This window comes from Engystomops pustulosus, chromosome 8, assembly GCF_040894005.1.
Source record: "Engystomops pustulosus chromosome 8, aEngPut4.maternal, whole genome shotgun sequence".
NCBI lineage: Eukaryota > Metazoa > Chordata > Amphibia > Anura > Leptodactylidae > Engystomops > Engystomops pustulosus.
The window spans coordinates 68,351,866-68,364,806 of NC_092418.1; the positions used below are offsets into that span (position 1 = coordinate 68,351,866).

The following is a 12,941-nucleotide window of genomic DNA, read 5'->3' on the forward strand; positions in this document are numbered from 1 at the left end:
TCATAAATGTAGTCATATGATCCCTTAGAAACAAGACTGTGTCCTTGGTTACGGCCACGTCTGCTGGAGAGATTGCACAAAGAAACAAAAAGTTTATGAATATTAAATGTCTGAGAGTTATTGCAGGTCCTACAGCCGCCCTGTGGTAATGATCGCTGAATCCAGGTGGTCAGGCAGAGCTCATTAGCGCATGTCTGGCCACCGCTGCCAGAGTGTGACGTGGTCGTATCCGGGGAAGCTATCTCGTTTCTAAGGGACTACATGACTACATTTATGAGAAATTATCTTCACACAGGAACATTTTTTTTAATAACATCCAATTGAAGAAATGTTTGCATATGGCAAATGAATTAAATTAAATGTGAATGCCCAGATGAGAATACCCCTTTAAATATGCATAGGGAGAATGGTTTGGTCTTCAAACAATGTTGTGTCTTAGTATGACACGCACATGACAGCCGCGGCTCTTAGAATCGCTTCACTCTTTAATTGCATGGGCACTTACATAGGCCAACTTCACCAAATAAGCAAAGCGGGAACGCAGCCTGACAAGGTAACGTCTGTACCAGCTCGAAAGGACCGAGCTGAGGGCCAAGATCCCACTATAACATCAAAGAGTGCACTCTTTTTACATTGACATCAGATGATTCCATAGATTACGAAAGAACCTGTTCTGTTAAACGCTGAAACATGTAGAAACCCCCCAAAAGAGTGGCGAGGGTGTCGGCAGTAATTTTGCATTGATGTCCCTGATCATTTTGCCCTTCTTTTCATCCGTCAGTGTCCGCTTTCAATCGGTTAGCAAATGGATCCAGAACAGAGATGACCAGTAAATGCGATATTTGCATGTCCTCTGTGTTGTGTATCCACTCCTGCTTTTAGCTTTCAATCCTGAAGCTTTTCATTCCTTCTGACAGATGAAATGAAGCGGAAAACCAAACATGGAGGTGACAGAAAGTGCCAGCAGGAGGTCAGAAAGTGGTACAATGACAGAGTGTGGAGGTGAGTGACAAATCCAGTCCCTGGAAAAGATGGTGGGAGGCAGATGGAGCAACTTGCAGCAGATGTGTGGCAACAGGCGGGTGGCAGCATCAGAATAGTGGCTGAGGCAGGTAGTTAGAATCCAGACTCATTTCTCAATGTTTGGGGGAGGCCTCATGGCTTTTCTAATCTGATGCATAAGGCATTGGTGTGTTGAAATCCTGGCCGATCTTACGTATAAGACAAAAAAATCTTTATTGGAAAAAAGTAATATAACACAATGCACCAGCAACAATACAATATAAAAACAACAGAGTGCCACATAATAGTAAGTTTATAAAACCAATGGAACGAATGAAGACTGGTAAGTATAACCTATTGACAGTCACAACCTAAGTATGAGTTACATACAGAGGAATAATATCCCTCACACGAAATCAATAATGTTACCTATACCAGTGAAAAGGCACACGCTGTACACCCCGACATGTGTTTCGCACTTGGCTTTTTCAAGGGGAGCCTTACCAATAGGTTATACTTACCAGTCTTCATTCGTTCCATTGGTTTTATAAACTTACTATTATGTGGCACTCTCTGTAGTTTTTATATTGTATTGTTGCTGGTGCATTGTGTTATATTACTTTTTTCCAATAAAGATTTTTTTGTCTTATACGTAATATACCTAAGATGCTGTGTTTTTTCCAATTTTTTGGAAAATTTGTTGCAAAATGTAGTGATAGCCTTCCTTATTCAAAATACTTGAATGCTTGATGTCAAGGAAGCCTTAACAAGAGGCCTGGTTTTCCTTATATCCTGCCTATTTTCCCAGAATCCCCCTAGTAGAGCATCCATGGCTATAAGACTCCACACTCCAACATGGTCAGCTTCATTTTAGTAACCCTGACATCATCACGCCCCCTCTGTTACTTTTACAGGGGTCTCTCATTTTGTAATTAAGGGTTTGTAATTCCAGGCTCATACATGAGGCTTTCTATTTGCTTTGTGTTTCTATGGTGATACTTGGTTTCTACAGCAACCCGAAATTGCTGTGTATTACTTTGTTGAAGTGAAATAACATGGCGGTAGAGGTTGATATTCTCTATTGAAATGAAGATGAAAGAAGCTACGTTAATTATTGAAGCTGTGTATTACTAATTAATGCACCTCTTCATTAAGCTCGTTTCCAGACCATACTGAAGTATCGTACACAAGCTTTCCTCCAGCCTGCAGAATGTAATATTCAGGGACCTGTTATTTGAAAAATACAGGCATCATCATTTTATTTTGTTCTGTTCATTTGTTTTTATCATCAAGAAGACACCGAACACCTAAATGAAGGTAAGACATTGTGATATCACATTGCAAGGGAAACTGCGGAAGGCAGACACTGAGCGACAGGTTAAGAATAGTAGAAAATAATGTGCTCATTAATGCTGATATTGCATGAAAATCATGTATATTTTTACACATAGCACTTTGTTTGTAGATGTCAGAACTACATTTTTGGCTGGATCATCTGAGTATATCTCTACTGAGAGCAGAGCATTCTTTTTGCTCATCATGGAGTTGACTGTGTCAAATTGAGTGATGGGCGGCCGGACAAATCCGTGGCCACGTAGCACCCAGGGACTCCATATGTTATACTCGTCTCTTGCCACTGTAGTATTACTCTCTCTATTGTGCTTATTGATGTGTACTCTGACATTTTCTTTGTTTGACTATTCTTTGCCTCACAACTCTGTGCTGACATCTTGTTTTTGCCCTGAGTTCCCCAACTACACTTGTGTCTACAATTTGAACTGGGAAGCACTGACTGAAACGTCGCTCACAGAGAAGGTGGTTATCAATAGGGTAGATAATGTCAGAATTAGGTAATTTTTGGATACGTTTATTTGTTAGATAACAAACTGTCTCCATCAGATCTAAAAACAATCATTTTACATTTAAAGAAAATATTGATTTTAGATCTGATGAAGGAGACCCCGTGAGCACCATTACAGCCAAAAATTCACAGTTAAAAGTATGCAGCCACCGAATGTCAACCAAAACATAGAAACCGATGGTTGAGCGTCCAAAAAACTTGATAAGAGGGGTTCTTGGGGACTCAACTGCACTTTAATCAAAATCAAATCAAATTTACAGGTCTCGTCTTTTGTATCTCTCTCCACTACACTTGTGTCTGTCTGTCTGCCTCTCTGTTAGTTTGTAATTTGTTCTGTACATATATCTACAGTAGAGTGGTGGTTTATCACAGGGCCTGGAAAGTAGGCAGGGCTTGCACCTCTTCCTTATCTTGACAATAGTTTTCTTTTCTACTACAGACATTTGCTGAATGTGCATCACTATGTTGATTGTGATCTGCCCTTAGCGAAAAACATGAAACAAAATTGCTACTGCATTCTAATATCATATGACATTTACATTTTCTTCAAATTTTTATTATAGAAAACCCCTATAGATGACTCCATTTTTACCCCAACAGTATTTAAAATAAACTTCTAAGGAAGTTTGTTAAATCTTTCAGTGTCGCACAAGGACTGAAAATAAATGGAGGAGAAATTTAGAAAAAACATTTTTAGTTTTTTTTTGTTAATACATTCATTTAGACCTAAGGTTGCATGCACTCTGCCGTTGCCCGCCGTACCGTACTGTAGCGGGCAACGGCAGCACGCGGGGAGAAGAGGAGGAGGTGAGCGCAGCTTACCCCCGCCCCTCTCCATAGGGATGTATGGCGCACGGCGCCGTATTACTGGAAAAGATAGGACATGTCCTATCTTTTTCCCGGATACGAAGCGGTACGGTGCCGCACGTGTGCTGCACCATACCGCTCCCGTAGGGCGCCGCGGGCCCGTTGCCGTCTATGGGGGACGTATATCGACCGTATATATATACGCCCCCCATACGGTCGTGTGAATGTAGCCTAAAACTTGCACATTCACTCCATGTGTCTGTAGGCTACGTACATGTCATGTCACAGAAAGGAAGTAGCACCAAGTGACCCCATTTAAGAAAATACTACACCCATTGAATCTATCAAAAATTAAATTGAGCATTTTGATCCCACATGTGTTCAAACAGAATTAAAACTCAATGGCCGGTGGTTAGTGAAAAATGCAGTTTTCTACAGAGATGCTTTCAAATAATTAATACACAAAGGATCATTGTGATCATTTTTTCTAGGAAACACCACTTCAGTGTCCAATATGTGGTGCAAGAAAAAAAAAAACACTCCAATATCAGTTAAATTGCTTATTCTGTATGCAGTATTGTACATGCTGGTGTGTTTATCGTTTATCTTTTAATGGCCTTGATGGCCTTGATAAATTGCCTAGTAAAGGTATGCAAATGAGCCACAAGGGGCTCCAGTCTACATCACATAAACCCCCTTAAAAGATAATTTTCACCAAAATGAGGCCATTAGAAGATCAGATCCTGTTTCAGTGCACACACACCAGTGTGCTTGGTGTAAAGTATTGCATCCGTGTGGTAGATTTCCTTTAACCCCTTAGGGACAAAGTCCATTTGTGCCTTGATGACCAAGCCTTATTTTTCAAAAACTGCCATATGACACTATCCAGTACTCAATTGGTTTTAAGATTGTTATTTTGTGACATGTTGTACTTCAAGTTAGTGGCAATTTTTGTAGATATAGTTTGCATTTATTTATGAAAAAGGAGAATTTGGCAAACATTTTGAAAAAATTACCTAAATACAAATTGAACAGCATTTTTTAAAATTTTCAAGAAAATTTTAGAATTAATTATTTTAGGTACCAATTTATTTCTACAAATTCCCCCCTTTCTAATAGCATTACCCCTCAAACTCTTAAAAGGAACTATTTAAAGGAAACCTACCTTCACGGATCTACCTAATAAGGTGGCTGATTCCTCTAATGCCCGTCCAGATATGGAATACGTTCCCATGAATCTAGCCATAACTAATAAAGCATAGGGTTACACTAGATTAGAGGAACATGTCCACGGATCTACCTTTTCATTTTACAGAATTAAAAACAAAATGAAGGTTTTATATGAAATTTTCTAAATTCATCATTAATATGTTAGTTTGGCCCTCATAAGTGGGTTTGTCCATGAAAGACAATTTTCTAATTTCAATCCCCTAGTAATGTTTATACAATAAAGATAATTCCTTTCCAATTTTTCTCAGTTTTACTCAGTGATGGTCAGTGTAAAACTGTGGGCAGAGACTATCTAAGCAGACACCTTATGATCCCTCTAGTGCTGTAAGATGCTGTGAGCTGACAATATGCTTAGATAATCAGGGTCGGGGTTTCTATGCACTTAGCTACTAGTGAATATTCAGAAGCTGACATTGAGAAATGAGAAAGATCACAGAGGAGAGATGATGAGATAATCTCTGCTATCACAACCATAACATACACTTTTAGCTCTGCAGTACCTCCCTTCCCCTCCCTTGGATAAAGATCATATCTTATGTCTCTAGCTTGTAGCTTTACTCTCCTCAAGCTGCTTACCAACAGGATGTCTCTGTGTGTGCTAGATAAACTTGGAATGTAATGGGGACAGATTCAGAGAGGAGCTCAGAGTAGCGTCAGACAGGAGAACAATGTGCCCTGCCCGACCAGAGCCTAGCTGCCTGACGACCAAGATTAAGGGTTGGATCCTGGGGGGAACTGAAATTGTGTACACCGGGCAGGGGCCGTATTTAGTGTTAATGCCACCCTTGGCACTCTCAGTGCTTACACCCCTATTGGAGCCACCAAGCTAACGCCTCTGCCCATAGACCCCATCATGTGACTAGAAGAGATCAGTGCTGGACCCAGGAGGTGTCTCTCCAATGATTCACTGTAAACATTAGATTCAAAAACTGCTTCAGTCTGTGTTCACATGATGCATTTGCATTGTATTTTGAAACGCAGTGTGCAAAATACTTCATTACATGTAAATACATTTTATTAGTAGCAGCATGTGTGACATTGTTAGTCATCATGATTAAAGGGGTTGTCCCATCAAGCAAATACGGCGCTCGTGTATCCCCGTCATGTCCATAGTGGCGTGATGGGGGTACATCTGACTCCTGTTCCCCTTTTCTCAGGGAGAATGCAGCCTCCAGTTGTGTTCACACTCTGCACTAGGTCAGAGACAGTCACTCAATGAGTGGGTCAGAGGCAGTCACTCAATGAGTGGGTCAGAGGCAGCCACTCAAAGAGATGGTCAGAGACAGTCACTCAAAGATGGTCAGAGAGGGTGAGAAACAGTGACTCAAAGAGTGGCCAAACTTCAGATAGATCCCCCAATAGACAAAGTGACTACCAGAGACAGAAACCTAAAGAGATGGTCAGAGACAGTCACTGTAATAGACGAACAGAGACAGTCATTGAAATAGATGGTCAGAGACAGTCACTGAAAGAGATGGCCAGAGACAGTCACTGAAAGAGACAGAGAAAGTCACTCAACAAGTAGGTCAGAGACAGTCACTCAAAGAGATGGTCAGTGACAGTCACTTAAAGAGACAGTCACTCTAAGAGACCCTAAGAGATCCCATTAACCCACCCGGAAGACCCATTATCTCAGGCATTTCCTCGATCTCCTGCAACTTGTCACACTATGTGGACATCAACCTCCAGAGATATGTGGTATTTTTAGACTCATATCTGAAAGATTCTACAAGTGTCATTTTAGCACTAAAAGACATCTACTGGATGCCCACATATCAGTAGGTTACACTTGACGTTTCAGCGCTGTACTCAAATATCCCCCATGATCCGTGATCCTACTATGCAAACAAGCAGAAACTTTTCATTCTTGACGCCAAATTCATACTAACGCACAACATTTTTACTTTCCAAAACAATATCTACAGACAGACCCGTGGAACGGCCATGGGGACCAGGTTTGCCTCCAGTTTCGCAAACCTTTATATGGGAGAATTCGAGAACAACTCCATCCAGAACAATCCCAAATGGAAGGAACATGTTGTTCTCTACAGAAGATATATCGATGATCTTCTACTGATCTGGGACGGCCCAATGGAAAGCATTCAATCCTTTGTTAGTACTATCAACACCAACGATTGGGGCTTGGTATTTACCCTGAACTCCTCCAGTCGTGAAATCGGTTGAAGGGAAAATCCAAACATAAACATATTTTCAGAAAGTCGACACTAATAGCTTTCTGCATTTCAAGAGCAATCACCATACCAAATGGAAAAGGAATATTCCGTATAGCCAATTCCGCCATATATGCAAAAATTGTTCAGAAACGAAGACGTTTATCGAACAGAGAAAAATCCTTTCCAGCAGATTTCATGACAAGGGTTTCCCTAGAGAAGTTGTTAACTCTGCACCGGAATACTCCAAAAAACTTACATAATCTGAATGTCTCCTTCCCTCTAAAACCAAACAATCAACGGACCTCCATAAAAATGATTTTAAGATCAACTTTATCACCACCTACAATAGCAAACATAATTTCATCAAAAGAATACTGGAGAAACATTGGCCAGTGCTATTAAATGATCCATACCTATCCCGCAGTCTTTCAAAAAAAAAAACCAACGTAATTTACAGGCGAGCCAAAACACTTAAGAACCATCTGGCCCCACTAAATTGCACAACATCACATCAGAAATCAATCAAAGAAGCTCCATCCTTCCGGAACTCACTGGGAGCTTTAAATGTGGCCAAGCTGGATGCAAGTGCTGCTCAAACATCATCAACAAATCAAGAACCTTTAAAAGTAACACCACAAACAAGGTTTTTAACATCAAGAGCTTTATGAACTGCTCTTCGATGTATGTTATATACCTGTTGGAATGTCCTTGCGGTCTCCAATATGTTGGCCGTACCCAGCAACAGCTTAAATCCCGCATGAACAGCCACAGAAGCAATACCACCAACGGCTATATTAAACATAGTGTCTCAAGACACGGACTCACACACCATCAGAAAGACTTCACTTCTTACTCAATAACACCCATTGAACAGATTCCTGATGGAAATGACCGCTTCATAAAACAGTGCCAAAGGGAGACATTCTGGATCTTTAAAATTAATTGCCTTATTCCACACGGCCTTAATGAATCCCTAGAAAACCACTTTTAAGACAATCTGTCATATAAAACATCCTCACCTCCAAGATGCCCCCACCATTGGTTTCCATTACCAAAAATCATCCCCCTCTGTCATCCCTTCCCTGTATGTTTTCCACTCAATGAGACTAAATCTGTTCTCCACATCTTTGAATTACATCTTCCCAAACATGCTGTTGGTTCCCGGACCCACTGAGCACGCGCCAACCATTAGCGCAAGCTCCACCTCCCGCATTATCTTTTTAACCCTGGCGTCCCTGAGCCTCCTGTTAGCCACTGGGATAGAACTCGTTCCTCCCAGGCTACAGGTAAGACATGACTCTATTACTCTTTCTTCTCTCTTCGATACTCCAAAACACATTGGGGCAGATTTATCAAGCAGTCTGAAAGTCAGAATATTTCCAGTTGCCCATGGCAACCAATCACAGCTCAGCTTTCATTTCACCAGTGTTCATGAATATTTTAAAGGGAAGCTGTGATTGGTTGCCATGGGCAATTGGAAATATTCTGACTTTCAGACTGCTTGATAAATCTGCCCCATTGTGTTCTGAGATTTCCAATAAATGTTAACCATTATCCTATATGACGTTTTACTCTGACTCTGTGTGTGCGCCGTAGCAGACAGCATCCAAGCTACTTCTTCATACTTCATACGATCCTGACCGCCCTAGCAACTGTGTCTCGATTTCCACTGTCTGAAGGCAGCACCTCCATTCATTCTACTGAGCAATAATTGGCGTTGTGCCTAATACAGCACAACCCCATCCGGTGAGCCTCAGTCCATTTGTGTATCTGTGTCATCACCAGCCATGTTCAACTAAAACTACTACTCTATGAGCTCTACCCAGTCTTCCCTTGTTTGCCTTTATATCTCCTTACACTCTAAGAGACAGTCAGAGACAGTCACTCGAAGAGATGGTCAAAGACAGAGAATGTCAGAGATGGTCAGTGAATGTCACTGAAAGAGAAGTCAGTGACAGTCAGAGAGACACAGTGAGTTAAATATAAAATATTTTTTGTTAACCCATTTTATTTTGTTATCGCTAAGAAAAGTTTTTTTCTATCCCAGGCAGCGCCATGTGTGTGGTAAAATTGATAGGGATACAGAGATAGGGGGATATTTATCAGAAATGTCTGAGGTAAAAACTGTTCCAGTTGCCCATGAAAACCAATCAGATATCAGCTGTAATTTTATAAAAAGATGTGGGGAAACTTGAGCTCTCATTTGTTGCCATGGGCATATAGAACAGTTCTAGTGATACTTCTGATAAATCTCCCCAGAGACAGAGACAGTCACAGTCAGAGACAGACAGTCAGAGGCAGAAACAGACAGAGAAAGTTGGAGACAGAGACAATCAATTACAGTCAGAGAAAATCGGAGACAGAGTCCCTTCAGAGATATCACTCAGTGATAGAAATGTTCAGAGACCGCAGAGACCATCAGAGACAGGCATTCAGAAACAGAGACGGTCAGGAACAGGGACGGTCAGAGACAGATGGACATAGACAGTCAAAGACACTTAGAGACAGTAACGGTCACAGAGACAGTCGGAAACAAAGACAGAGACAGAGACATTCAGTCAGAGAGAGATATACATACATATTAAATATATTTTGTTAACCTATTCTTTTTTGTTATAGCCATGAGCAGTTATTAGTATATATATATATATATATATATATATATATATATATATATATATATATATATATATATATACACACACATACACACAGACTTGTATAAGTTCATGAAAAAAGGACCACAGGACCAAAGTGGTGTTTGTTGAGTGGATAGTGTGAGATAACACCAGCAGTGGCATAACTAGAGTCCACTGGGCACAGGGACAAAATTCCTAATGGGGCCCCCAATTAATAAAAAAAAAAAAACTTCAAACCCTTTCTGGTAACCGACAATTCAGTGATTATTTAATATTCTCTCCCCCCACAATGAAATATGACATATTCTGCCCCCCCCCCACAATGAATTACTACATATTCTGCCCCCCATAATGAATTACATATTCTGCCCCCCATAATGAATTACATATTCTGCCCCCCACAATGAATTACATGTTCTGCCTCCCACAATTAATTATATCATATTCTGTCCCCCAACAATTAATTATCACATATTATGTCGCCCGTAATGAATTATTTAATATTCTCTCCCCCCACAATGAATTATTGTGTATTTTCTCCCCCCACAATGAATTATTACATATTATGCCCCCCACACAATTAATTATTACATATTCTGCTCCCCCCTTAATAAATTATCACATCAAATTAATGATTTTATACAATAAGCCCCTTTTACAACTGATTGATTTAAAATAAAAACCCTGTACTCACCTCTGTCAGCGGGTCCCGCATCTTCTTTCTTCCGCCCGCGGCCAGACAGGAAGGGGTGCATCCTAGTTCATGGAGTCGGACGGAGGCCCCTGCCCGACTGCCAGTGGTGTACCGATCGTGGTCGCCATTGAGATGGTCGCCATGCCTCCCCCCTCCCCCCCCGTCCTATGGGCCTGGTCTCAATGGCGACCACTGCGACCGCGGTCGGTACGCCACTGAACACCAGCATTTACTGCAATTCCAGCAACTCACACATGACATCTTTGGTTGAAGGATTTTTCTTTCTTCTACTTCTTCTAAATGGAGGATGTTTCGGCTTGAAAATATTATGCCTGCGCCGCATGTTCCCTGACACACACTGCATCACCACATTACATTCATGTCACGCTGCACTCCCACATGACATACATGTCACCCTGTACCCTACATTACATCCATGTCATGCTGCACCCTCACATTACAGCCATGTCATGCTGCACCCCACATAACATCCATGTCATGCTGCACCCACACATAACATCAATGTCATGCTTTACCTATCATTACATCCATGTCACACTGCACCCCCCCATATTACATCAATGTCACGCTGCACCCTACATTCTCCCCCCTGCACTTAACAGTAAATCAAAGAAGTAGCAGCACTCCGTCTCCAATTCAAGGGTGTTTATTCACCAAGTGACAGTATAGCAACTTTCAGCTAACTCAATGTAGCCATTATCAAGCAGTGGCTACATTGAGTTAGATGAAACGTTGCTATACTGTCACTTGGTGAATAAACACCCTTGAATTGGACACGGAGTGCTGCTACTTCTTTGATTTACTGTTGAATGCAGCGGTCTTGGATCAGACACGCCGTAGCTTGCACCCACCGGGTTGAACCCCTTTTCTTCACTGTGCCGCCCACCCACACAGCAGCTCTCCCCCCTGCACTTCACATTCACACTACATCCATGTTACCCTGTAGCCCCACATTACATCCATGTCACACTGCACCCCACATTACACCCATGTCACCCTGCACCCCCACATTACATCCATGTCATGCTGCACCCAACATAACATCCATGTCATCCAGCACCCCACATTACATCCATGTCACCCCAACATTAGATCCATGTCATGCAGCATCCCAAATTACATCCATGTTATGCTGCACCCACACATAACATCCATATCACGCTTCACCTAACATTACATCCATGTCACACTGCACCCCACATTCTCTCCCCTGCACTCCCACATTACATTCATGTCACTCTGCACCCCACATTACACCCATGTCACCCTGAACCCCACATTACACCCATGTCACACTGCAACCCACATTACACCCATTTTAACCTGCACCTCACATTTCATCCATGTCACGCTGAACCCCCACATGACATACATGTCACACTGCACCTCACATTCTCCCCCTGCACCCACATTAAATCCAACTCACAGTGCACCCCACATTCTCCCCCTCACATTACATCCATGTCACGCTGAACCCCCACATGACATCCATGTCACACTGCACCCCCACATTACATCCACATCACCCTGCACCCCACATTACATCCATGTAACCCTGCACCCCACATTACATCCATGTCACGCTGAACCCCCACATGACATCCATGTCATCCTGCACCCCCACATTACATCCATGTCACACTGCACCTCACATTCTCCCCCTGCACCCACATTAAATCCAACTCACAGTACACCCCACATTCTCCCCCTCACATTACATCCATGTCATGCTGCACTGGTCTTTGCCTCACAAATCTGTACCATGCCACCATCTTGATGACCCTAGTTTGGTGAAAAAATAGGAGTGCTGTGAAATTCCTACAGAATTACTGAAGCCATTTTGGTTTTGACCCAGTTATCCTGACTATGCTTGTGTCTGCCTTTCTCTGTTTGTCATCTGTTCTGACCAAATACTCATAGAAGGGAATGTCAACCAGTTGTTCCCTACTTTGTTCATTGTGGCTATTAAATTTATCCACACTTACCAAAATTCTTTATATGTGATGCTGCTTATTTTTTAGATATGATCAATCCCACAGGGAAAGATTGTATAGAACCATCTGGGGAATGCAAGTATGGAGAGATGCACATCCCTGAGACAACAGAAACTGTACCATTGCAGGTAGAACTCTTATCTTTTAAGCTGTAATGTAACTTTGTTGTGCTTTCCTGGGTTTTTTTTGTTGGTAAAATATTTTCTGGGTATAGCGCTTTAGTGCATATGACCTATCACAGGTGTTTGACAATGAAAAATCTACCACAAAATCTGCTCAGAAAAAAATCTCATGTTACTTTAATTTAGAGGCAATTACAACTTTTCTCTGTTGGTCCATGGTCATGGATTACAGCTTTCAAAGGTTTCAAAACAATAAATAAAATAGCATATATTTTACAGCTGTTAATCATTATTCCTATGTTTTACCATGTTATCTTTTATTATACGTTCCATGGATTTTCCTTACACCATAAAGATGTATTACCATCACTTCCTTCAAGGGTGTTTTCACATGTTG

The 12,941-nt window shown here is 41.5% G+C and overlaps 1 protein-coding gene across 3 annotated transcripts in view; it reads left to right on the forward strand.

Annotated features, from left to right (window-relative positions):
* The first annotated feature begins 325 nt into the window (after nt 1-325).
* DYTN (dystrotelin) overlaps nt 326-12,941 on the forward strand; it is a 53,726-nt gene continuing 41,110 nt past the window's right edge. The window contains exons 1-2 of one of the 3 annotated variants that reach the window (XM_072121062.1): nt 326-1,002; nt 12,450-12,550. In XM_072121062.1, coding sequence (XP_071977163.1) covers nt 942-1,002; nt 12,450-12,550 — 162 coding nt within the window. In that variant the 5' untranslated portion in view covers nt 326-941. Of the gene's footprint in view, nt 1,003-1,642; nt 2,320-12,449; nt 12,551-12,941 lie in introns of those variants that run through there. The other 2 variants (XM_072121063.1, XM_072121064.1) reach the window with 2 other exon arrangements.